The 23217-nt window shown below is 36.6% G+C and overlaps 5 protein-coding genes across 5 annotated transcripts; 1 reads left to right on the top strand and 4 right to left on the bottom strand.

The window, feature by feature from the left end:
- Window positions 1-4418: 4418 nt before the first annotated feature.
- LOC110773364 (uncharacterized) lies at window positions 4419-8272 on the top strand. Its single transcript, XM_021977910.2, has 3 exons — window positions 4419-4643; window positions 4921-7229; window positions 7467-8272. Exons 1-3 carry the CDS (start codon window positions 4568-4570, stop codon window positions 7545-7547), a joined length of 2466 nt encoding a protein of 821 aa, XP_021833602.1. The 5' UTR covers window positions 4419-4567; the 3' UTR covers window positions 7548-8272.
- Window positions 8273-10031: 1759 nt separating this feature from the next.
- Window positions 10032-11005, bottom strand: LOC148295482 (uncharacterized). Its single transcript, XM_088250421.1, has one exon. The coding sequence runs from the start codon at window positions 10879-10881 to the stop codon at window positions 10075-10077; it is 807 nt and encodes a 268-aa protein (XP_088106547.1). The 5' UTR covers window positions 10882-11005; the 3' UTR covers window positions 10032-10074.
- Window positions 11006-12127: 1122 nt separating this feature from the next.
- On the bottom strand, window positions 12128-13279 carry LOC110773456 (uncharacterized). Its single transcript, XM_021978008.2, has 2 exons — window positions 12637-13279; window positions 12128-12522 (listed from the first exon to the last, which is right to left on the bottom strand). Exons 1-2 carry the CDS (start codon window positions 12957-12959, stop codon window positions 12198-12200), a joined length of 648 nt encoding a protein of 215 aa, XP_021833700.2. The 5' UTR covers window positions 12960-13279; the 3' UTR covers window positions 12128-12197.
- Window positions 13280-16617: 3338 nt separating this feature from the next.
- Window positions 16618-19491, bottom strand: LOC110745011 (profilin-like). The gene is made up of 3 exons (XM_021945102.2): window positions 19247-19491; window positions 18636-18773; window positions 16618-17062 (listed from the first exon to the last, which is right to left on the bottom strand). Exons 1-3 carry the CDS (start codon window positions 19367-19369, stop codon window positions 16928-16930), a joined length of 396 nt encoding a protein of 131 aa, XP_021800794.1. The 5' UTR covers window positions 19370-19491; the 3' UTR covers window positions 16618-16927.
- A 1568-nt stretch (window positions 19492-21059) lies between these two features.
- On the bottom strand, window positions 21060-23114 carry LOC110774256 (acid phosphatase 1-like). The gene is made up of 3 exons (XM_021978823.2): window positions 22566-23114; window positions 21729-21938; window positions 21060-21548 (listed from the first exon to the last, which is right to left on the bottom strand). Exons 1-3 carry the CDS (start codon window positions 22958-22960, stop codon window positions 21371-21373), a joined length of 783 nt encoding a protein of 260 aa, XP_021834515.2. The 5' UTR covers window positions 22961-23114; the 3' UTR covers window positions 21060-21370.
- Window positions 23115-23217: the final 103 nt, after the last annotated feature.

Here is a 23217-nt window from a genome sequence, read left to right as displayed (position 1 = left end):
GGTAGAAAACTACACAGAGAAAGGGTGGGAGGGAAGGAAAGGCTAGGGTTTTTAATTTGTTTTGGAAAATAAAGAAATCAAGGAAAGGCTATGGTATGTAGACCAGACCCCATGCACGGATTTTAAATTTCTTATCAGCAATGATTAGGGCTTTGATCTGATTGATGGGTTTGTGGGTTTGGTTTCTTTGGAACTGGTGATGACTTGTTCCAAGTCTTCCCTTGTGTTGATTGCTTGCATCAGCTATGATATGATATGATGATATATGGCCCACCAAACTCGAAGCTCAAACTGGTAAAAAGTTTTTAAAAAAAAACATGATTATAAAGGGCAATTTGGGTACTTGAGCCGGTCTTTGACTGAATCCCTTATCCTTTTCTCTTCCTTGCTTAAAAGCCATACATCATCATCATCATCATCATCATCATCGTCTTCATCTTCTTCTTCTGGATGGAGTCATTGCGTTTGAACACTTCGTGCAGCGTGCCGGTAAGGTTCTCTGAGGTTTGTCCTTCACACCAATAATCATGATTCCACGGCGGATATATTATTATATGATGCATTTGTTTCATTGACATTTGATTTGATATTAATTTGTGACAAACTAGGCCTAGGGTTGTCCAGCCTCATTATGATATTTGTGTGGTTTTTGAAGACTTAATGTTGGAAGGTAATGGATTGGTCTTCGATGTTTGGTTCGTATATGTGCTATTCTTATTTTTAAAGAATGAAACCAACATTTTTAAAACAAACAAGATATTGAACTTAGAACTCTATACTCAAACTCGTTTAAATCTATACTTAAGACATTAAATTGTGTGGATATAAGACCCACAACCTCAAACATGGATTCTTGACTGGAAGCTTCGATCCTTGACTAAGACCTTGTACATACATTGGAACTGACACTTAGCACTTGAACATCCAAAATTAGGTTTTAAACCTGGACTTCGAACCCTAGCCTCTAAATCGAAATCTTGTGCTCAAATTTTGACTTAGAACTCGATTTATCCGTCAAATAGTGAAATCAATTTTGTTTTCCTCTTTTGTCTATGAAATGGTTTTATTGCATTTTTCATTTTTGTTTCTTTAATTTAGTGTATAGATAAAAATAAACCAGAACAACAAGGGGTCATGAAGTCCAATTTCAGCATATTTATAGGGAAGTCAACTTCACGCCGGATTCTGTGGCTAGTTTAGGTCATGCTCTCAACCCTTCTCGCTTGTGGAAGAATGAAGTTCCTCTGTCTGTTGCAAACTCCTTTTATTTTGATCTTCTCGGGCCTCCGTGCCCGAGAGGGTTTCTCTTGTAATTTCCTTTTCCTTATTGAAAAATAAAACACCGAGGGGTCATGAACAGTAATTCAAAGTATGGAATATTATTAAAATATTATATTAAGATTTAATGATAAAGTATAATCGAAGTTTAAAATTTTTAGAGACAAGTTTTTTCATATAAATAAGGAACAAGAAAATTGCACTTTTTATTTAAACACATTCGAATTAGAGTGCGCACGTATTAAAGCTTTGGTTGAGTTTCAGAACCAAATAAAGTAAATTCTTTTCCGACCAAAAAAAGAGAAGAAAAAAGAAGAGCTATAAAGTGTGTAAAGGCTTCTATATATATATAAAGGGTGTCTCAAAGGCATCAATTTTTGGCATCCGATCTTTCTAAGTGTTCTCCTTGTTTCTTTTGATAAAGCAAAATAAGATTCTTAATCTCCCAAAAAGTTACTGCAAATCTTTAGTGAAGCTACAATATTTATACACGTACCTTAAAAGCTTTTTTTTGCATGAAATGTTACGTGAAAAGTTAAATTGAACAATCAAATATCTTTCTTAATGCTTGAGAATAAAATTATCTTTCTTGTTATAGAAAATGTCATTTCTGAAATAATTCAGCCATGAACCTTTTTCTCCAAGAAAACTTTGACAATAAACTTTGATTAAAATGAGATTGATATTTTAAATATATGAATCCTAGTTGGTAAATTACGGAACGAAAAAAGTACGAATAAAAAATATGGACAAACGGGTTAAATTATAGGTTAAACTCTCGACCACATGCATCATTGCATTAACTGATCAAAATTAAGTTAACGTGGGAGAATTAATGCTGTATTCACTCGTTGCTCCAACTTTAAACTGCATTCATAATTATGCCAAACTGAATGATTATATTTACATTCATAATGCTGTCGAGGTATTAGAAAAAAAAAAAACAGAATGATTCTAGAGATTAAATTTTAGAAGACCTCATATTAGAATAGACGTGTTGTAAGAATAACCACTCATACAAGAATAGGCGTGTTGAAAATACCTCATATCATCATAAATGAAAGAACTTAAATGATATTGACTTCTCCACCATATGGCCGATTAATTTTGAGTTAAATGTCCATATTTTAAAACTCTCCACATGCAGATGTCAAGTTTGATAAAACAAACATTTCTCAATTAACTAACAAACTACTAAACAATATTTGAACAGAAAAAAGAGACGTTGAGAACTGTAAGACAAGATTAATTAAAGTATTCGTGCCCTTCATAAACCAGTATGCCTCATCTGATTCAAACACTGACAAACACAATTCTTTATACGATTTGTTTGAAAAAAAAAGCACTTGCTACGAGAATAGGAAGGTCGAATATGTTTGGTTGAGCGGCTATGTGCTTTCGTCATCTCATCTCATTGTGCTTTTGAACTAATTATAAAAAAAGTCATAAGATTTCAAAACACATTAAGATAATCATATTCCTGACTCCAGAGGGTTCTTGTTTTTATCAATCCCTTAAATCTGATTAATTAATGCTAATGTTGGTTTGAAAACTTTGAAGCTTAGTCAAAAGTTGCATTAATCGTACTGTAGAGATTTTGCTATTGGTTTATGTGCTTTGTTTCTAAGCACTATTTCAAAATCAAAGGCTGGCAATTTGGCATCACCTCAACCCTAATCGTCCTTTTGTCGGTACATTAGGGTTTTTTTTATTTTTTATTTACTTGGATAAGGTTTTGGGTTCTCAATGCCTTGTACCTATTAATTTACATCTTAAATATGAGCTTTGAAAAGGTTTGGATTTGAAAGGTAAATTTGCATAGACCCAAAGGAGAAACATAGATTTCCAACGAGTTCATCTTTATGACTAATGTACTGGTTTGAATTTTAATTCCAACCATTTAATACATTCTAATATAATGGTTAAAAACTTGTCCCGTAATTTGTGTAAAAAATACGATGCTATTGATCCGCCCATTTACATGAATACCCCTGTTTTAAATTGTTTTCGCAGAATCCCTTTTCGTTGATTATTCGTCCAAAGCTTGATGATTTTATTTATAAAAAAAGTTTGCAAATGACAAAATCAACCTCAATGAATGTATATGCAATATGATCTCAAAGGTTAATTTTTTATATATATAAAATCATCAATCTTTGACGAAAAATCACCGAAAATGGATTTTGTGAAATCAATTTAAAACCTCAAAGTTGTTCGTGTAATTTTTGAAACCTCAGGGAATTTTGAGAAAAAACAAAAAACCTGAGGGGATGTTAGCGTAAATAACTCAATGAAATAACTCAAAAAATTTCCTAACAATCATCTTACGGAAAATGTGAATATATGTTTTGAATGAGAGCATGGATTTGCACGGACTTGCTTTTACGTTTTAGAATAATGGGGCCAAGGGCCTAAAGTAAAACAAATCTACATGACTGTTTCTGGGCCTAACTAAAATCTTCCAACAAAAGATGGATGATTTAAGGAAAGCCCACCAGCTATAAAGCTTACTATGGTAAGCCCATATGAGCAATAGAAAATTAAATTTCTTTGCGTCCAATAATTGTCCTTTGAACCCGTCCCATTATTTTTTTATTCCCTTCTGCCGAAACTTTCCATTTCCATAAAATAATCATTCCTTGCCCTACCTACATAAGAAATTCCTCCTTAAAGCAAATTGGATTTTGACACTTGTCAATTTCATTGAACTTTTTCTTTTTATGAAATTCTTTTAATTTACTCTGAAAAGAATTTGACAAGTGTCAAAATCTCATTTGCTTTGAAGATGAACTTTTACTTTGATGACAAGTGTTAAAATTTTTTTTTAAAAAAAATCAGTTTTGGTAACGAAATTATTGGTTTTTAATGGATAGCGATTTTATTTTGACATTCATTACTACTTATTATCCTTTGTGGAGCAGTAATATAGTAAAATTAGGTAAGAGATCTCTAGAAAAAGAGGCATAAAAAAAGAAGAAAAATTAGGTAAGAGGCCCAATTTTATCATCCACGTCAGAATTGATATCCACCAACCAATTTTTGTACCGTTGCAAAACTTGGCCTTCCAACGGTCATAAAATTCAAAATTCAGATACAGTTATATTATAATCTCCAACGGTCATCTCCGTAGTTATATTATAATCTCCAACGGTCACAAAATTCAAAATTCAGATTTCTCTCAATTCTGCAGCAGAAGCAAACAGAAAACCATAATCATATTCTGAGCACCAGAAATTAAACACACATCCATTGTTACCAACTTACCAAGAAGAACACGGTGAGAAAAAAAATGGAGGGTTCTGATAAGGTTCTTTTATCATCAACACCAACTAGGCGCTCTGTAACACAAAAGCCCTCTGCATCTGGTACTCTCTCTCTCTCTCTCTCTCTCTCTCTCTCTCTCTCTCTCTCTCTCTGTAGTTTTGATTTGCCAAAAAGACGTTGGTTTCTTCTAATACAAAGAAACAATTTCAATATGTTAGAGTTCATAATTCATAGTTCAAGTTTAGGAAATATAGATACTCCATTTCTTTTTTCTTCTGTTTTGCAAAACGAAACATTAGAAATTTAGAACTCTTTTGATTCATCATATATTCTAGTTTTTGTTTCAATAATTGTTTTCTTTCTTTCCAAAATATGCAGACGAAAATGATCAATATTATCAGCAAGTGGGCAATTCCCATCTGAGGAGCCCAAAGAAACCAATGACAAAGAATTACATGTCCCCAACTATATCTGCAGCGTCCAAAGCCATTGCTTCAAGAAATAACATCTTAGGCGAAAGAAATGAGGCATCCGAACCCAATTTTTCCAATACCCTTGTTGAAAAGTCCCCCCATATAGGTACTGATAATGGTAATGATTCTTTATCCCAAGCCTTGCCATTAACCCCTAAAGTTTTTCAATGCCATGATGATGGTAATGATAAGGCTCTTTCTGATAGTTTGTCTTCAAGGCCTTATGACCCTATAACTAATTACCTTTCTCCGAGGCCTCAATTTCTCCGGTACAACCCAAATAGGCGCCGGGAGCGTTTTCTTGGCCTAGAATATGGCAGTACCGAAAGAAATGAAGACTTGGGTATTAGTACAAGTGGTTCTATTGATTCCCAGAAAGCTATTGATGAGGAAGCTGGAGCTGTTACCACTCCAAGTTCTTTGGCTTCTCCTCGTCAGGATGGTCTTCTTAGTAGAAGTGGTTCTTTCGATTCTCAGAAAGCTACTGATGAGGAAGCTGGAGCTGTTACCACTCCAAGTTCTTTCGCTTCTCCTCGTCAGGATGATCTTCTTAGTATAAGTGGTTCTTTCGATTCCCAGAAAGCTATTGATGAGGAAGCTGGAGCTGTTACGACTCCCAGTTCTTTAACTTCTCCTCGTCAGGATGGTCTTCTTAAGCAAGGAGATGAAGAAGTTGAGGTGAGTGATGGAGAAATTGAGGAGAGTGATGAGGAAAGTGATGAGGAAAATGAGGAGGTTAAGGAAGAGAAGAAGGGTTGGAAATTGAAAGGGCTTTTAAAAAGTTTGCTTCTTTTGTTGGTTCTAGTACTCTTTACCTCACATATATCTACTATGAACCATCAAACAGCCTTTGAAGGCATTCAAGATGATGGGTATTGCAGCATTCAGAACCGTACACTTGAAGCTGCTTTATTGAAGAAACTTGAAAGTGGAGGTATGCTTTGGGATGAAAAAGAAGAAACACATTTGGGTTTGCTAGAAATGGGGGTTGAGGAGGGAAAGGTGGTTGAATTTGAGAGTGGAAGTGAAGTTATGGATCAAGGAGAAGAAGAGACACAAATGGATTCAATGGAAGAAGTGTTAGAGCTAAAAGATGAAGAAATTGAAGCTATGGAAGTGACTGAACAAGAAGAGAATGGAGTAATAGATAAGTTGGGTGAAAAACAAGTTGAAGATATTGAGGAAACTTTTGATCAAATGGCTGAGAATTCTGATCAGAAGCCTAGTGAGGTTGATCACCTCAATCTAGTGTCTGATGTTCCAAATGATCTTGAAGAAGAAGGTGAGGTTGCAGTGGAGCAAACTGATGGAATGGTGGAGAACAAAATGGAGGGAGGACTAGAAGAATATTTCACAAACATGATAGCTGAACCTGCTATGTCAGAGACCATGGATAATGACAATCTAGTGTCTGATGTTTCAAATGATCTTGAAGAAGAAGGTGAGGTTGCTGTGGAGCAAATTGATGGAATGGTGGAGAACAAAATGGAGGGTGGACTAGAAGAATATTTCACAAACATGATAGCTGAACCTGCTATGTCAGAGACCATGGATAATGATGATGATGATGCAGGCTTTGATGAGATTCTCAAGTTAGAAGCAGAAGGGAACTGGAGGGAGGAGCTGATCAACCACATGAAATCGAAAACATTTTATACAGCTCTTGTTGGGGTTTCCATATTTTCTGTGATTGTTGCATCTCTGGTGGCGTTTCGCTTTAAGCAAAGGAATGGTACAAAAAAGGGTTCTTCTGTGATTGAAGATCCTTGTGCCGAACGTCTGATAATAGAGCAGAAGAAAATCAACGAGAAGGTTTCTTCTCTGCCCTTGAAGCCGTATTCAGAACCTGTGATAGCAGAGAAATACAAGCCAGTACTTCCCAATAGGGGAGAAGACAGCAGCATTGAGCATGTTTACTCTTCTTTCAGAAGGATGTCTTTGTCTTCTAATCATTCAACTGAGGCAGCTTCTGAAGAGAATTACCATAGCCAGGCACCGACAGTTGAATTGCTTGGTGAATTTGTGGTTGGAGAGGTCAGCAGAAAGATCACAGAAAGTGAAGAAAGCAACTATTCTGTTTCTTCAAAGAAGAAATTGGGGAGCAAGGTTCAGTCTGTTTCTTTTCAAGGGCATCCGATTGCGTCAGAGTTTTCTTCCATGGATTCCCCTTCGAATGGAAGCTATATTACTCCTCAGAAGATCATGAAGAAAAAGGTGAGCGTTTCTTGGTTCCATAAAAGTTTTACTTAATTCCTCTTAAGAAGAATTTGACAATTAGGGCAGTAGATTAGTATTTAAATTCATGACATAATACCAATTTTGCCTTCCTCGTTACTGTTTATGTGCAAAAAAATGCTAATAGGAGGGTAAAGATGTGTATATTTGAGACAAATTTTATGTTGAATCATCATAATTAATCATTTATTCTTGTTCTTTTTTGTCTCAAATTAGGAGGGTGGAAAAGATGAAGAAGTTGCAACTCCGCTGAGACGATCAAGCAGAATTCGCAACCGAACAGTCATGTCTCCATGAATCTTCTGGCCTTAAATCTTATGTTCTGGCTTGCACCATAACACACAGCAGCTATGTTGTTTCCTAGTTCAGCATTCTTCCACTGAAGAGTGTCTGGAGAATTTTGGCTGTGTGATGCCAATTAGTGTAGAGAAACTGAGTTGTTTTCAATCTGTCTGTAGTGTAGGGCACTCATTTCATTTGTATTTCTAGATTTCTATTTCTAGATTATCAGAAATTTGCAATTTTTCTAGCAGAACTTTCTCTATAACCTTTTATTTTATGAATTAACTTAACTATATACAAAGGGTTTAGGGTCTGCTGGGTCTGCCAACAATGGTGATATGAAAACGGCAAAGAAATTGTATGGAAGAATGGTCGAGAAAAATTCAGTGGCATGGGTGGCTATGATAGCAAGGTATGGGAAGTGTGGAAATGTTTCGGAGGCCAGGATGGTTTGCGACGAGATACAGAGGGCAGATGCATCATGTTGGGCAGCAATGGTGGCTTGTTATGCTCAGAATGGCTATGCAATGGAAGCCATTGAGATGTATAAGAAATGAGGGAAGAAAAGTGACAGTCCATGAGGTGGAAGTGATTGGAGCTATTTCAGCTTGTACACAACTTGGGGATAATGAAGTTGCAGCCACATTAGCAAAGCATGTGGAGGAAGGATGCTGTGGTCTGTTCTGATTGAATCAAATTCTATGAATCATTATGGCATGATATCTTTTCTATTGCTTTCATTTTGTTCTTAATGCTGATGTTTCCTCATTTATCAAAAACTTTCAGAGAGGACACTCTTTGTATCCAATGCATTGATCCATATGCATTGAGAGAGTTTAACAGAATGAGTATCAGAGATGTCATTATCTTATAGTGCATTGATCGCCTCTCTTTTTCTCAAAAACCCAAAACCAGCGAAGCCCCTCTCTTTTTCTCACCTTCCTCCATAACTCCTCAAGGTTGTGATTGAGTGAACCGAACAAAGCTTTCTCATTGTTGCCCATTCTTCTTCCCAACACCCACTCACCTCAAACCTGTTATATCTCCACCTTTGAGCTCCTTTTCCTCTTTGATTAGAAACGCACTTGGAAAATGTTCATATGCAATCTCTGTTGGGTTGGTTCCATATCCATAGTGAATCAATCATCCTTATTTTTCCCGGAAAATGAGGGAAAGTGGAGGAAAATAATAAAAGACAAACAAGTTACAGGGAAAGCTTTCCCATGTCACTTTTTTTCTTCCCCCGTACATTGTATTGTCTTCTTTTGAGTCTTGGGTCTTCAGCATTCAAACAGAAAATGAGGAAGCATGGATGGCAACTTCCTTACCATCCTCTTCAGGTGTAGTTTCAAGAATCTTCGCTTTGGTTTTATAGCTCAGTCAATTGATGTAGTAATTTTTTTCTGTGTTGTTGTTCTGCATTTCTGAAGGTGGTAGCTGTTGCTGTATTTCTGGCCTTGGCCTTTGCTTTCTATGTGTTCTTTGCTCCTTTTGTTGGAAATAAAGATTTTTCAGTACATTGTGATGGGCCTCTACGCTCCTCTTGTTAAGCTATTTCTCTTGAATCCCTATTTTTATACGATTTTCTTTTCATTTTTTGGTGGTTTGTGACCTGAGACCCGTGCTTTCTCTTCTTGTTGACATGTGATTTATGCGTTTGGTTCTTTATATTTTCAGTGTATTTTCAATATTACGTATCTCCTGTTCTCAATAAGAAGTAACATCTCTCTTCTTTTCAGATTACAAGTGTCTTCTTCAGCCTATATATTTGGTGTGCAGCTGCTGATCCTGCAGATCCAGGAGTTTTTAGATCAAAGAAATATCTCAAGATTCCCGCCAATGAAAAGCATACTAGAAGAAAAGATTCTAAGCTATCAACATCATCAATGCAAGATGCTAATACTGTAACAGTTGTAGTAGGCAAACTTCTGGATAAGGATGTTCTGGGCAAAGATGGGACTTCAAAAATGTCCACCACTGATAGTGGGAAGAAGAATGCACCTGAAACATGTTCTTAAAACAGTTGTAGGCAACCAAGCACTGCAGAGGTTGTGACAAATGTGTTGACCAGTTTGATCATCACTGCAGGGTATACATGTTCTTAATTTGTTGATTATTATTGTTTTGTCCCTTTGTAATTCCTCTAACGCCATTTCCATTTTGATTTGTAGCGGCTTAACAACTGTATTGGACAAAAAAGAATTACAGACAGTTTTTCACCCCTATGGTTACTTCTCTACTCTTCGAGGCAGGACTTATTGCCTCAAATGAACCTCAGTTTCTCCTAACTGGGATTGGATACAAGGATCTTATTTTCTGTTTGTGTCTAATGGAACAACCCTTTCGACCAAAAAGAGCAAAATGAGCCGGATTCGTAGAAATAAGAGAAGCCCAAAGAAAATATAGAGAGAAACTTTAGACCGGCCGGTTAATTACCACACATTTGTATACCACATTACAACTCATTTCATTGATTTTTCTTTTTGATAAACCCTAAAGTTTAATAAACGCTAAACCCTCATTTCATTGATTTTTCTTTTCTTCACTTAGCTATGCCATACAGCACGGTTACTGCCACCGTGTACCACAGAAGCAGCACCGCCTGCAAGTATGTGACAATGGACAATGCCGAAAACCGCCGCCACCCCCTAGCTGCCCACTCCAACTCCATGAACAAACCCAACCCCAAAGTGGCACACACATAATTCCCCACTAAAAGCTTCACAACTCCTTTCAGTTCCCTTCTTCTCACCAACTGGCTACTCCGCTCTTGGGCATCCCAACCCGATTTCGATTCTGCAACCACCATCGCCGGAGCTAGGCTCCACATCAGCTCACAGTCCAGTAAGTCCTTCAGCAGAAACAAACCCAAGAATGCAGTGAAATAAAGCGAGGAGGAAAGCTCCTTCCTCTCCAAACACAGCCAGAACACTGTGGTGGACAACGCAATCTGCAGCAGGGAATGCACGCTTGTGCTCAAGAGGGGAAGAACCCAAGACAGCCCGGATTTCATAGCGGCGGGTCGTCGGCCATGGAGCCCGTTAAGTGCGCTGTTAGTGACGTATCCGACTACCCAGAGATAGGCTGTGAAGTCTACAACCAAGAAGGCGACCATCGGAAAAATGGATGTTCTGGTTTTTTGAGGCTGAGAAGAAGTAGGAGTTGTGGGAAATAGGAACCGAAGGACTGGGTCGGCGCCGAAGAAAGTAAGCAAAGTTGGGTAGTAAAATCTGGACAGGAAGAAAGCGTGGGGAGTAAGCAACAAAAGGGAGCGGTGTGAGCAGTGGGAGATCATTAGGTTCAGTGATGTGCGGAGCACGGTGAACAAGCTCGCCGATTGGGTTGCCATGGCGGCTAGGGTTTGGAAAAGCGGCGCAGAGAAATTGGGGACGACAAAGCGAGTCGTTTTTACTGTTTTACTGGACTAAAATACTATTTATACATAGGTCAAAGTTTACTTGGTGACTGGCTTCTTCTTTCTAGTGCTTTCTTTTTTAACCGTTGATTCTACTTTGATTTCTTCAATTGTAGTTTTTGACCGTTGATCACTTCCCAACATTTTACTTAATTGGAGTGTAAAAAACACTTGCCATCTGTTTTTTACTACGATACGATGGGATTTTGGCCTGCTGCTCTGGGATTGCAGACGGGCCAATTGTACTAAGCATTATTAAATAAGCACTACTTTTTCTAATGTAAAAACTTTCTAAGAAGATGAAAACTTTCTAAGAAGACACTCAAATTAGCTCGAGCTTAGGAAACTCATATCATTAATTACACATTTCAAGATGTTAGGGTTCCATTCCTTTACTCTCCATGAGAAAATAGTGTAGCAGGTGCTAGTCATAATACGTATGCTTAACCAAAAAGATCCGAATTCACTGCTTTGATTTTCTCGGTCATGATTTGTTTGATTTCTTTCCTGCATATGCCACTTCATTAAAATTTAATCCAAGGAACTTTAAGTTGACATATCATCTTCAAAACAAAATCCAATTTCAATCACATATCAAAACTTTTACCCCAAACCATATCCTAAAATCCCCATCAATCTACACTCAAACCAGTCTCCCCATCAATCTACACTCAAACCAGTCTCCTCGGGCCGTTTATAACTCATAAACATAACTTTCCAAACGTTTCTAAACTTCCCAAGTCATTCAATATTTGTACTAATCATGAATGTTTTCCCAATAAATCCATAAGCATTCCAAAGCGTTTCCCAAACCAAATCATAAACTTAATCAAAATCATGCACTTGGATACCAACACAAGTTATAAAGCTCCTAAACAAGTCTGCACCACATGTGAGCAGAGGTATTGTCAAATTTGAAAGAACGTTTTTCCCAATCGGTAACATCTCGTGTATTTTTCAGATTCAATGTGAAATTGTAGCGCGTAAGCATGAACAACAATTTATCTCTCTGTGTCATACCAAACTCAAGTCTTTATGGGATAGGTTGAGTTCATACAATTTCTCATGGGGCTTAACGACTCTTATTCTGCTGTAACTTGTAAGGGGACAACTTTTGTTGATGTAGCCATTAATCCTACAGCAAAACCAGTATTCAAGTTTATATATTTGTATTTAAGCATTATTGCAAGATGATGGATTTGCTATATATTTGTATATTATACATGCACACGTACGTACGTATACGTAGGTTAAAATTTCTTTCTTACAGAAATTGGGGGGAGCGTATTACTACCAAAAGAGCCGCCTCTAGTTCTACTCGAAAAAGATAAATTATCAGATGACAAATAAGAAGCCCTTGAAGCTGATGAGGCCTTCTTAATCTTAGAAATGGTGGCCTTAGGAAGTGTGTAGGATCTGTAGCTACCCAAGCCACCTCCATAGCTCTTACTTTCTTTTAGTGCTTTTCTTTGATTGTAAGGACTCTCTTTCTTTGCAAGATCTTCAATGCTCTTGACCTTTGATAATGATGTAAATGACTGACACTTGCCTTGAAAATACTTTGAAAGTCCTCTTCTGTAGATTCCAGAATACATAATAAATATGCAACATCCAGCTAAAATTATCAGGTTGATATATAAAATTAGAAATCATGAATTGAGATGAGTTTGCTTTTTTCTTTAATCTTACTTGATGGGTAGCTGGGCCATGAGATCCGACAAGTCATACAAAGATCCATGAGAATTGAAGGAAGACGAACGTGATGATGATGATGATGATGATGTTGTTGTTGATGAAGATGCATCATCTACCAACTCCAAAGAAGATGTCGATCGATCGGAGACCGATATGGATGATGTGGTGTCGTACGCATACCCATTATCGTCATCATCACCACCATCATCATGTCCTTTCATGATCACGCAGCTATCTTCCCGTGCTTTTGTGTAGCTATCATATTGTGTGATCAAACATGGAGCGTGAAGCATTTCTCCCTCACTACTTTCACCCATAGATGGAGCCTATCTTAGCAAGATGAAGAAGAAGAAGAAGAAGAAGAAAGTTACGGATATAATTGTTTGAAAGAGGTTTTCATATATATAATATATGTATATATAGAGCACAAGATACACACGGATTAGACTTGGTTGCCTGCAAGAAAAGGGGTGTCCTCATGACATGTAATGACATGGAAATTTTATGTGTTTTAGGCAAGGAAGCAACACATACAAACACTCATGTTTAGTCTAATAGAAGAAATAAAAGATGCAAATGGGAATTTTTTTTCAAAAACTATGGGTGGTGCAAACGTGGACCACTAGGTAATCAAAACAACATGCAATTTCATGCACTCATCTGTCTCCCAATGTTGTCATATTGATTGCCTTATCCCAAGATTCCTCATTATCTTCTTTATATGGTACGAATAAACAAAAGAAGATAAGCTCTATATCCTTTAAGCCACCACCTACGTACGTAAGTGAGTCACCATTGGACCATTGTTGTGTCCATTTTTTATATATAATGCAATAATTTTCAAGGTTCTTTGGGTCAAAAGAGAAGGTTGTTCTAGATGTATCAACATTAGGGTGCATTGTTTAGATTGGTATGTGCTTACTCCAACATCTCCTAATTGGGCTACTTCCTTATCAAGAATCATAAGAGTCAAATTATTAAATTAATAAAAGAGGTTGTGTTGTGCAAATTCTTTTGATAGTCATTTTTGTTTTCCTCTCCTAGTTTCTTTATTGTATTAATATAAATTTCCTAGATTTTTTTTTCTCTTTTACTTGCCTTTTCGGTTACGCAGCATATGTAGTTTAAGATTGTGTTTGGTGCATAAGAATATTTTCCATCTTTTTCTCGGAAAATAATCATCATTAAACTTCTATTTATGTAATCCTTAGTGGATCTGAATCCTCTGCTTAGATTTTTTTCTCTACTGGGATTTGCTTCTCTTTTTCTTTTAAATATGTCGTGTCACATTGTTGGAAAGGAATTTGGGTTTTTTTATTACAATAGTTTCTAAAAAGGAATTAACCGTAAACAACCAAGTCCAATGTCACTTTGATAGTTGTTTTTTGCTTTTCTTTTCATAATTTTTGGTTCCAAAACTGTCCCAAAGATACAATTGATGTTATAGAAAGTACAATTAATTGAGCTGCATTTTCAGATATGAATTTGTTTTATGATTTGATTAAAGCAAAAGAAATTATTACAAAGAAGATAAGATGATATACACAAATGATTTGGTTCACGTACCAAATCATAGTTGGACCACATCAGGGATTAGGCTGTTTACACTTTTTATAGCACCTCACCTAAATATTAGAGTGATGGGATGGACCATTAAGGCCAGCACATTTTGACTTGATATTGATAATGTAAATCCATTTAAAGAATTACAGATGGGGACTTGATAGGCAAACGAACCTTCTCACATCAATTCAGATTAGTCTTCCTTACAGTCTTGCCCTACCATTATTATCTTCCCTTCTTCTAACCCTTATCCACACTCCTCTGTGCCTTCAACAACCCATCAACATCCCTTTTACGATGTTGATGTTGATATTAGGTCCATGTATTTTCATTCTCATACATGATTTCCACTATTCAATCTCCTTTTAAACAAGAACTCAGAAAAGTCAGTTGGCATCGATAGCCATTATTAGTTATCGTAATTTATAGCCAATTTGATATTGTATATGAAATTTCAACTCACGATCTCCTCTCTAACAAAGTGAAGAGCAAATTCACATTGGAATTTGAGTTCCAAAATTCGGATTAGGGCCCAATGCTTTTTTTTTTTTGGGATCAAATAGAAACTTTATTAGATAAACTTCAACGGTACAATCAAAGATATCAACAAGACATCTAAAATACCAATCTCAAGAGAGCAACAAACTAACGTGCTAAAAGCAAAACTAACGCGAACAAAAGCCGCACTAAAAATAGTAGCCCACATTACCACAATTAGCCATAAGCCCAAACAAAGCTCATAAACCCAATATAACCAAAACTCTAAATCAACCCATGAGCCTAATCGAACCCTACTACCACCACTTGAAGAAGCAATGTCACGACCACACCCACCACCGCATCTATAACAGATTTGGGGAAAATATGATTTCTAGCGATCTACCAGCGCATAAGAGCGAATAAATAAACGAAAACCACAACTTTGCCAAAGAACAATTTGTTGATTTGCAGCAACTTCCGTCAAAGACGATGTAGAATCAAATTTAAAGAATATGAGCGGCGTTAGGGAGCGGGTTTTGGGAGTATGGTTTGATTGAGAACATAGACTAAAATGGGTGGTGGTGAACTTTAATCTAACCATGGCTTAGAAGAAACCACCACAAAAGGCTTTTTATTCAAAACGCCCCAATGGACTTATTTATTAACCTAAAAGGAAAAGACGAGAAGAGAGGAGGAGGGGGAGGAGGGGCAGTGACGCTTCTTCCTCCTTCCCCCTCTATGGAATTTTCCTTTAGGACTCACAGAGGGAGAGAGCGGCTAGGATTTGGGAGCAAGCAGCTTTGAAAGGTGATTAGGGCTCAATGTTGGTGAACCGATTAGATAATTTTCCTATTGTTTTATGATTGAGAGTGTCGCTATATACACTCAGATATTTGATCACTACACCCAGCATTCAAAAAGAAAATTTGTGAAATTTGTTATAAAATAGACAGAGTATGAAAGTACCACTGAATATTGGGGTGAGATTGTATTTGCTCTTTTGGTACTAGACTGATAGAATTTTCGCTCTCGGATAAAACTTTCTAACTCTCTGATTTCTCTCTCACTTTCTCTCTTCTGACTGGTGTGTATCAAAAGTCTGAAGATTGTCTCAATTTATAGGCAGATGGTATAAGCCTCACAACCAGAACATTTACTCTACAACCACAATATTTACTTCTTACTGTTTTTAAATAGTGACTAAGCCTATAAGTCTTCAATTCTCCGTAAAACATGGTATTTCACTTCTAACATTGTCTTTCTGATATTTATCCATAATTTTCTTGTGAAAAAGAACGACTATATGAAGGGGAGCTTTGGCGTGTTAAAGGAAGATTAAACTTGGCGTTCTTTTTCTTGTGAAAGAAGCGAAATCCTAAGATACTTATAAATTTATATATAAACAAAAAGCTATAAAACTCAATTAACCTGTATTACAGTTCGATTAAAATTAAAAAAAAACAAGTATTACGGTTTTGCAGTAGTAAAGAAATAGAGGGTTTCTTATGGTAAGGGCATGTGGCTCGAGTGATTAAGAGCATTTACCGTCTCCCCCAATATCATTTGTATAAAAAAATAAATTAAAAAATATAAACCTACGAGATCCAGCCTAATGAAAAAAGGTCTTGACTTGTTGATTAGTTGTCATGTTCAAACCCCCAAACCCCGACAGCAGCGTGTGTGTTAAAGACCCTCTCCCCTCTAATTTAGATTATGGTACATACTAACAAAAAAAAAAAAATAACAACAAAAATTGTTGGTGAAAATTAATAAAAGGTTAATTTCAGTGTAGGATCCTGAATTTTCATGAACCGATAACATATTTTCATTCGGTTATGATTATTATAGTGTTGCCATACACACACAGATATATGATCACTACCCAGGCCCAGCATTCAAAAGAAAACTTGCGAAATTTCCGAATGTTCCCCATGATAGAAAAAATATATATATATATATATATTTTTAATCACATCACAATAACATGAAATCCAAGCATTTTCAAACTTAAAAAATGCAGTCAATAGGAGCAAACAGCTGTGATTAAATACATAATTAAGAAAACAAGGAAATCAGAGAAGTAAATAAAACAATCCTAGAACACCAATAGTCACTGCTTCTGTCTGCACATGGTTATTCCCAGCAGCACCACCAGTGCCAGTTCATGGCCAAATAGCAGGAAGTAGATGCAAGCCCAAAAAGAGAAAATTTCAAGACATGAAAACGATGATGGTGAGATGAGCTACAGCCCCTGGTCAATCAGGTAGTCTCCCAGCCTCTCCACAATAATATTACATTGTCCCGGAGTCAAGGGCTCGTCATATATACCGAAAACCAGAGCCTGGCCGGTTTTCTTCACAGTAATGCCACTAGAGCCCTGCAAAAGAAATCAAATTGAATTAAACTTCACGACACTCTGAAAGACGCAATCCTTCTTAAAGATCCAGTCAGGCACTAACATATAGGCCCCATATAGACCAGAACCACTTTGCATAGACAGCAACCACAACATCATAAGGCCGCATGAAAAAGGGAATTGAGTGCAAATCAGGTTAGGTGGTTGGTAATAAAACTTTATAGAAGAAAAAGCATATGCAATTGGGCAACCATGTGTTTGCGTACTTTAGCGTGTAAGTGAGTCTATTATCAACAGGAACTAATTAAAATAAGGAACCCAAAAGAAAATCTAAATACGAAACAGAGGAATATTTAAGGTGGTCCACCTGTGGGACTTTTGATCTTGAAGCTCTATTATTATTCTTCAAGGACATACCATTATCTAAACCCCTATAATAAGCAGCATATGCGAATGCAGAATGTTGACTACAACATGAAGAAACTTTAACAAATGAAATTGATAGTTAGCAAGTTAAAAAGTTCAAATGGTGAACAACCATGAGTCCCACTACTTATAACATGGGTGCACATAAAGTGCTTTACAGTCTTCATCGCATGCTTTTATGAGCCATTCATGTTAAAAATCCTCTGTTTACAAATCATGGCCTGAAAAGACCTTTTCTTTCAAAAAATTATGGGAATAAAATGTCACACTTGAGTACAGGATGCCCATTATTAGGACTCAAATCGAGTCTTTCCCCGTAGTAAACTCAAGCTCAAACTGTACCTTGCCTATATCATATATATGTATAATATTTAGTATCTATAGCATATATACACTTATATAAATCTGCATTGACATGTAATTATACTAAAATACATAGAAACAACAAGCTGAGACCCATCAAGCTTGAGCTTAGGATCTTTTCCACAGGCTTTGCTTCTGGCTTAAGCTCGGCTGGTGAAGTTCAAGTAGCCCACTAGTTTAGCATAAAAAGAACCAGTTCACAAGTGAATTGATTCATTTATACTGAACAGCCAGATACATTTCACTTGAGTACAGTATGTCCACATTTCACGCTCACTTGTAACATACGAAATGCAAGCCTAATCTAGAGACAACATTTTTCAAATAAAGGATTTTTTGTGGAAATTCCTCTACTCTTATTGTGAAATTTAGTAGATGTTCCATTAGAAATGTCACAATATGCTCTTGAGTAGGTATTATATATACATTCATATAACTGTTCTCTACAAAGGCCTTTCTTTGATTCACGTTTCTTAGCAGTTATATTAGATATGAATGGTTGAGATACGCATGAGCATTTTCTTAGTCTAAAAACTGAAACAAAAAACGGAAACCTCTTCCAAACCTTGGGTTAAAGTATGAATTGAAACCCCAATGAAGTAAAACACTTTTCAAAGAGACTATTCTCAGAAAACTTATTTTCATTAGAAAGAAATACAGTCAGAGCCAAAAGAAAAACTCAATTTCCATTGAACCAAAACAAACTGAGCATATGGATATAAACCTACCCCCCATTACAAGAAAAATAATGGAAACAGTATAACCAATTAGTATTTGATGAAGGAGAGGAGCAAAGTAAAGAAACCTTCTTTCCACGAATGACAGCTCCACCCTCTCCCTGAATAACCATGTACTTTGCGCCACCAAGATGTAACCCAGTTGGAGCAAGAGACCCTGGCTCATCAAAATCTTTCATTATTGCCGCAATTTCTTCAGGCTTAAACTGCACATAAACAAGCAAATCAATCTCACTCTCCTCCATCACTCACTAGAGACTAGACACTGCCACAGCTTAAATCAAAATGAAGAACACAAAATGAGCTTGTGATGCAAACCCACACCTGAATTCTTTCTATCATACATACATTGTCAGAAAAACAGAAAACATTTTCTCGGCAACCAAACAAAGATCAAATACCAAAATTTCAACATGCAGAGCACAGATCATTTAGAAAATATCAATCACAAACCACATCAATCAATCACTTTGAAAATATTAGGATTTCAGTACAATATGAACTAAAGTGGTTAAATTAGTATTCATTAGTTTTACAAGTAACTGCATTTGCAATCCAATAACTTCACTTCGCCGTTAATTTTTTTTCCCCAGGAAACAAACAGAGCCTAAGTTGCACAGATCTAATAATGAAATGAAACAAAAATAATCGCAGAGCGAAAGTTGGAGAAGGAAGGAACCTTAGGGAAGGAGGAACTCTGGGCCCACACACTACCGTCGTGACCGACGATGGCCGCCGAGGCCAGATGGTTGCCGTCGATGTCGCACATCAAGTGATCGTCGACGTAAACCTGCCACGACATTTTGTGATTCAATCGTGACCGTCGAATTTCTCAATTAACTTTGATTTTTATAGAATTTAATAATTTTCGTCTACAGTCGGAGCCCTCTCTGATTTCTGGTTCAAAGGAGAAAGGTATTTATATACACACACGAACAGAGAGATATGCCTGAAAACTCAAAAGAGAAAAGAAGGTGGGAATTTGGTGGGCCCAAATCAACCGTTGTGTAACATAACACGTTGGTGTTGCGTCGCTAATCTTATCTCAGCCGTTGGATTTGAACATGATTGATTGAGTACTCTTCACGTAGGAGGACCACAGGTGATTGAGAACTTCTGCTTGTGTTCATGGTCACGTGGGACCCACGTGAGTTAAGTGTGGGTTTTCTTCTCTTTCGTGGGAAAACATACATGAATTGTGTTCCTAAATTACATTGAATTGCATTCTAATCACACATAGTAAATTTCACATTAATTGACAGGATTTTCTTATAATTACTTAGCCAGTATTATTAGCATTGGAAAATGAATTTATTCACATTTTCCGTGTGTACATAAAAAGTAGGCTTTTTATCACAAATGGTCCTTGAGGTTAGCGAAATTATCACATTTCGTCCTTAATGTTTTTTTGTGACACTAATGGTCCCTAAGGTTACTCTCCGCACATCAAAATGGTCCATGCCGTCAATTTTTCTGTTAAAATGCTGATGTGGCATATACATGGCCCACACATCCAATAATATAAAGCCACATGGTATTAAATAATATATTTAAAATAAAATTACATTTTAAAAAAAGATTAAAACTTAAATTTTAAAAAAAAAACCTTCAGCCATCCCCTTCTGGCCCTTCGCCCTCTCCTGCGTCTACCCCTCTACCATTTCTCCCTCTCCTCTCTCTCTCTCCCCCTCTCCCACTCCCTCTGTTTTTCCATGCCCACTAAGAAATCCCTCCCTCTTCCCATTCAATTAAAAAAAAACCAACAAGAAGAAACCAACACAATTTCAAATTTTAAAGCATGTACACTGTAATCACAAAAGCTTCATCTCTCTCAGCAGCTCTGACTAAAAAAGAAAAAAAAAATCCAACCATCATAGATTCACAGCCACTTCCTCCACCCCTTCAGACCAACTAAACCCTTTGCCCATCATACCCATTCCAGATTTGGACCCCATGCCTTCCCCAACTATCGAAACCAATTATGTCCTTGCATCAGATCCATTTACCCAGCCAGATTCCGACCCTGTTCTTTGCTTGCCTGACCATCACCATCGAATCTGAGGAGAGAGAGAGAGAGAGAGAGAGAGGGAGGGAGGGAGAGAGAGAGAAGAGGGAGGGGTGAAGGAGGTGGGTTGGCAGGTTGGATTAAGTTTTAATCTTCTTATTTTTTAAAAATATATTATTTAATGCCACATAGCTCAATATTATTGGATGTGTGGCCATGTATGTACCAAGTCAGCATTTTAACAGAAAATTTAACGGAAGTTAATGGCAGGGACCATTTTGATGTGTTGAGGGTAACCTTAAGGACCATTAGTGTCACAAAAAAACATTAAGGGCGAAAGGCGATAATTTCACCAACCTCAGGGACCATTTGTGATAAAAAGCCTAAAAAGTATTATAAATTCATCATTCTTTTGCAGACACGTACATTCTACATATTATTATCATATAAATTGAGAAAGAAAAATAGAAAATAAAAGTTGGTGAATTCATATACTGAACCAATTGCACACAATTCCTCTCACACCATTATTATCTTTGATTTGCACACAATTCAAGATCCGACATGATAAAATTTCATCTCATCTTCAATCGTTGGATTGAATTCTCTTATCTCAATCTCAATCCGGCAAAGTTTACAAATTTATAACCCAACGTTGGAGATGCTCTTACATCAGATAAAATTTAACTTATTGTAGCTAGCTGTAATCAAAATTCACTCATGTGCTAGCTGTAAACAGAAAGCATTGCTACCTTTTGGGTTTTTGATTTGCTCATTAGGAAACCTTAATGAAGACATTCAACTAATGTAATACATTGGATCAGGTAACTTGAAGGTCCGATTGCCGACGTTTGTCCCCAAGATATCACTCCATTGATCACCAATATTCCCAATTATTCTGAATCCACTCTTCACAATCTTAGTTCTCTCTGCTGATTTGTACACATATGATGTGTTGCCAGAATAAGTCGATCCCCTGCAATCCAAAAATGTTACTAAAATATAAACAGTACAATAGAAATGCCTTTTCAGTTTGATGAGCGGAGATACTGTCCTTATCAAATGATCTAACTTACAACTGTAAACGAAAAGTTGTAATTTAAAACGTAAACTATAACCTAAGTGTATGGGATAATTTGGGAATATTGATTCTTACTTGAGCACAAGCTTCTCCCAAGTGTGATATCCGACATTCTTGAGATTGGTGGTTGTCACATTTCTTTGATCTTCTCCTCTTCCTGTTATGAATACAACCTTGACTCCAAGTTTCAAAAGCTTCTTGTAGAGCTTGAGACTCTCAGGCAAAGCTGGGGCTGTGCCTTCTAGGACCCATGTATTGAATGCAGTGGAATTGTATAACTCCGTCCTGAAATTTCATATTTTTAAAATATAAGGGCTCAACCCTACCAAAGACAAGGACAAACCTTGATGCATGTGATTTTCCAATAATCCATAAATTATCAAGAAATATTTTATTTCTAGATTTTCTCAATGGATTTTCTTTGCTTTTATTTTTTATTTATTTATAGAAACTTTCGATTTTGATTTGGATTTAATCAAATATTCAAATTCAAGAGTGATAATTCGAAATAATATAATAACCACATGATATCATCCCTTGCCGGCGCTACTATAGTACTTTAATTCATTAATTCGTTGATACGTAATTTTTTTTAAAAAATCAAACAAGGATATACAAAACGTGTGAAGGGTTCTATAATAATATCATGATGGTGATATATGAAATTTTTATTTGTTATTATGATTAGAACAATGAAAATTTGATTGCAAAATACAGCTAATGTATATAGTATACAAAGCAAGCCAACGAGGTCTAGCCCAGTGGAAAATGTCATTGACTTGCAAACCAGTGGTCTCAAGTTAGAACTCCTTTGATACCTTGGTAGTGTGTATGACAAACTCTCTACCCTTTGTTATATATATAACAAAACAAAACAAATTAGAGTAATAACATTAGCATAAAGAAACTTACCCAAATCCATGATCAGCATAATAAGGTAGATTAGAGAGTGTAGTCTCATCTATATCAAACACCCACACATTTTTGCCATCGTTTGTAAGATTGAGACTCTTAGCATAGAGCCAAGCCTCATTAGTGACCACTTTTGAGTCTTTCCTGTACTGGTGGCCAAGCAAGTAGTGCCCAACATAGCTCTCACATTCTGCTGGAACAGTCTTCCAGTTAATAATGTTGTTAGTTTCCACCCCAAATCTCCAACTCAAGCACGACGCGCCAGGAACGGTGTCACCGCCTGCTCCGGATTTTGGCCTGAGGAGATGAATATGGTGGGTTACAAGTGGCTCATAACCTTGAGTTGTTGATACAACTGTGGCAAGGAAGAAGACTAATATTGGCAATATTTCCATGATGTATCAGTAAATATTGTTTGGGAGGAAACTTCTGCTTTTGCCGTCTTTAAATAGCCTCTACTATAGCTAAATGACCCTTCATTTGACGATAATTACGATTATAATAAAATCTTACTCAAGTTTGACAACAAAAAAAATTATTGATGTCTCTGTCCTAGATTGGCTTGGATACATCTTGATTTTGTCTTCAAAATCATGCTCATTAGGAAGAAGACTAGTATTGGCAATCGTTCTTTTTTCTTTCACACACCGTA

This window comes from Prunus avium, chromosome 3 (genome assembly GCF_965620075.1).
Source record: "Prunus avium chromosome 3, drPruAviu1.hap1.1, whole genome shotgun sequence".
NCBI lineage: Eukaryota > Viridiplantae > Streptophyta > Magnoliopsida > Rosales > Rosaceae > Prunus > Prunus avium.
Note: the sequence above shows the minus strand (reverse complement) of the source record. Positions and strands in the feature narration are given on the sequence as shown.

Coding starts and splice junctions, on each gene's coding strand:
- LOC110773364 (XM_021977910.2), top strand. CDS start 4,568: ATGGAGGGTTCTGATAAGGTTCTTTTATCATCAACACCAACTAGGCGC. Junction 4,644..4,920: donor ACAAAAGCCCTCTGCATCTG/GTACTCTCTCTC, acceptor CAAAATATGCAG/ACGAAAATGATCAATATTAT. Junction 7,230..7,466: donor AGAAGATCATGAAGAAAAAG/GTGAGCGTTTCT, acceptor GTCTCAAATTAG/GAGGGTGGAAAAGATGAAGA.
- LOC148295482 (XM_088250421.1), bottom strand. CDS start 10,881: ATGGCAACCCAATCGGCGAGCTTGTTCACCGTGCTCCGCACATCACTG.
- LOC110773456 (XM_021978008.2), bottom strand. CDS start 12,959: ATGGGTGAAAGTAGTGAGGGAGAAATGCTTCACGCTCCATGTTTGATC. Junction 12,523..12,636: donor ATGGCCCAGCTACCCATCAA/GTAAGATTAAAG, acceptor TGGAATCTACAG/AAGAGGACTTTCAAAGTATT.
- LOC110745011 (XM_021945102.2), bottom strand. CDS start 19,369: ATGTCGTGGCAGGTTTACGTCGACGATCACTTGATGTGCGACATCGAC. Junction 18,774..19,246: donor AGAGTTCCTCCTTCCCTAAG/GTTCCTTCCTTC, acceptor GTTTATGTGCAG/TTTAAGCCTGAAGAAATTGC. Junction 17,063..18,635: donor CTGTCATTCGTGGAAAGAAG/GTTTCTTTACTT, acceptor TTTCTTTTGCAG/GGCTCTAGTGGCATTACTGT.
- LOC110774256 (XM_021978823.2), bottom strand. CDS start 22,960: ATGGAAATATTGCCAATATTAGTCTTCTTCCTTGCCACAGTTGTATCA. Junction 21,939..22,565: donor TATGCTGATCATGGATTTGG/GTAAGTTTCTTT, acceptor ATGAAATTTCAG/GACGGAGTTATACAATTCCA. Junction 21,549..21,728: donor TGGGAGAAGCTTGTGCTCAA/GTAAGAATCAAT, acceptor TTTGGATTGCAG/GGGATCGACTTATTCTGGCA.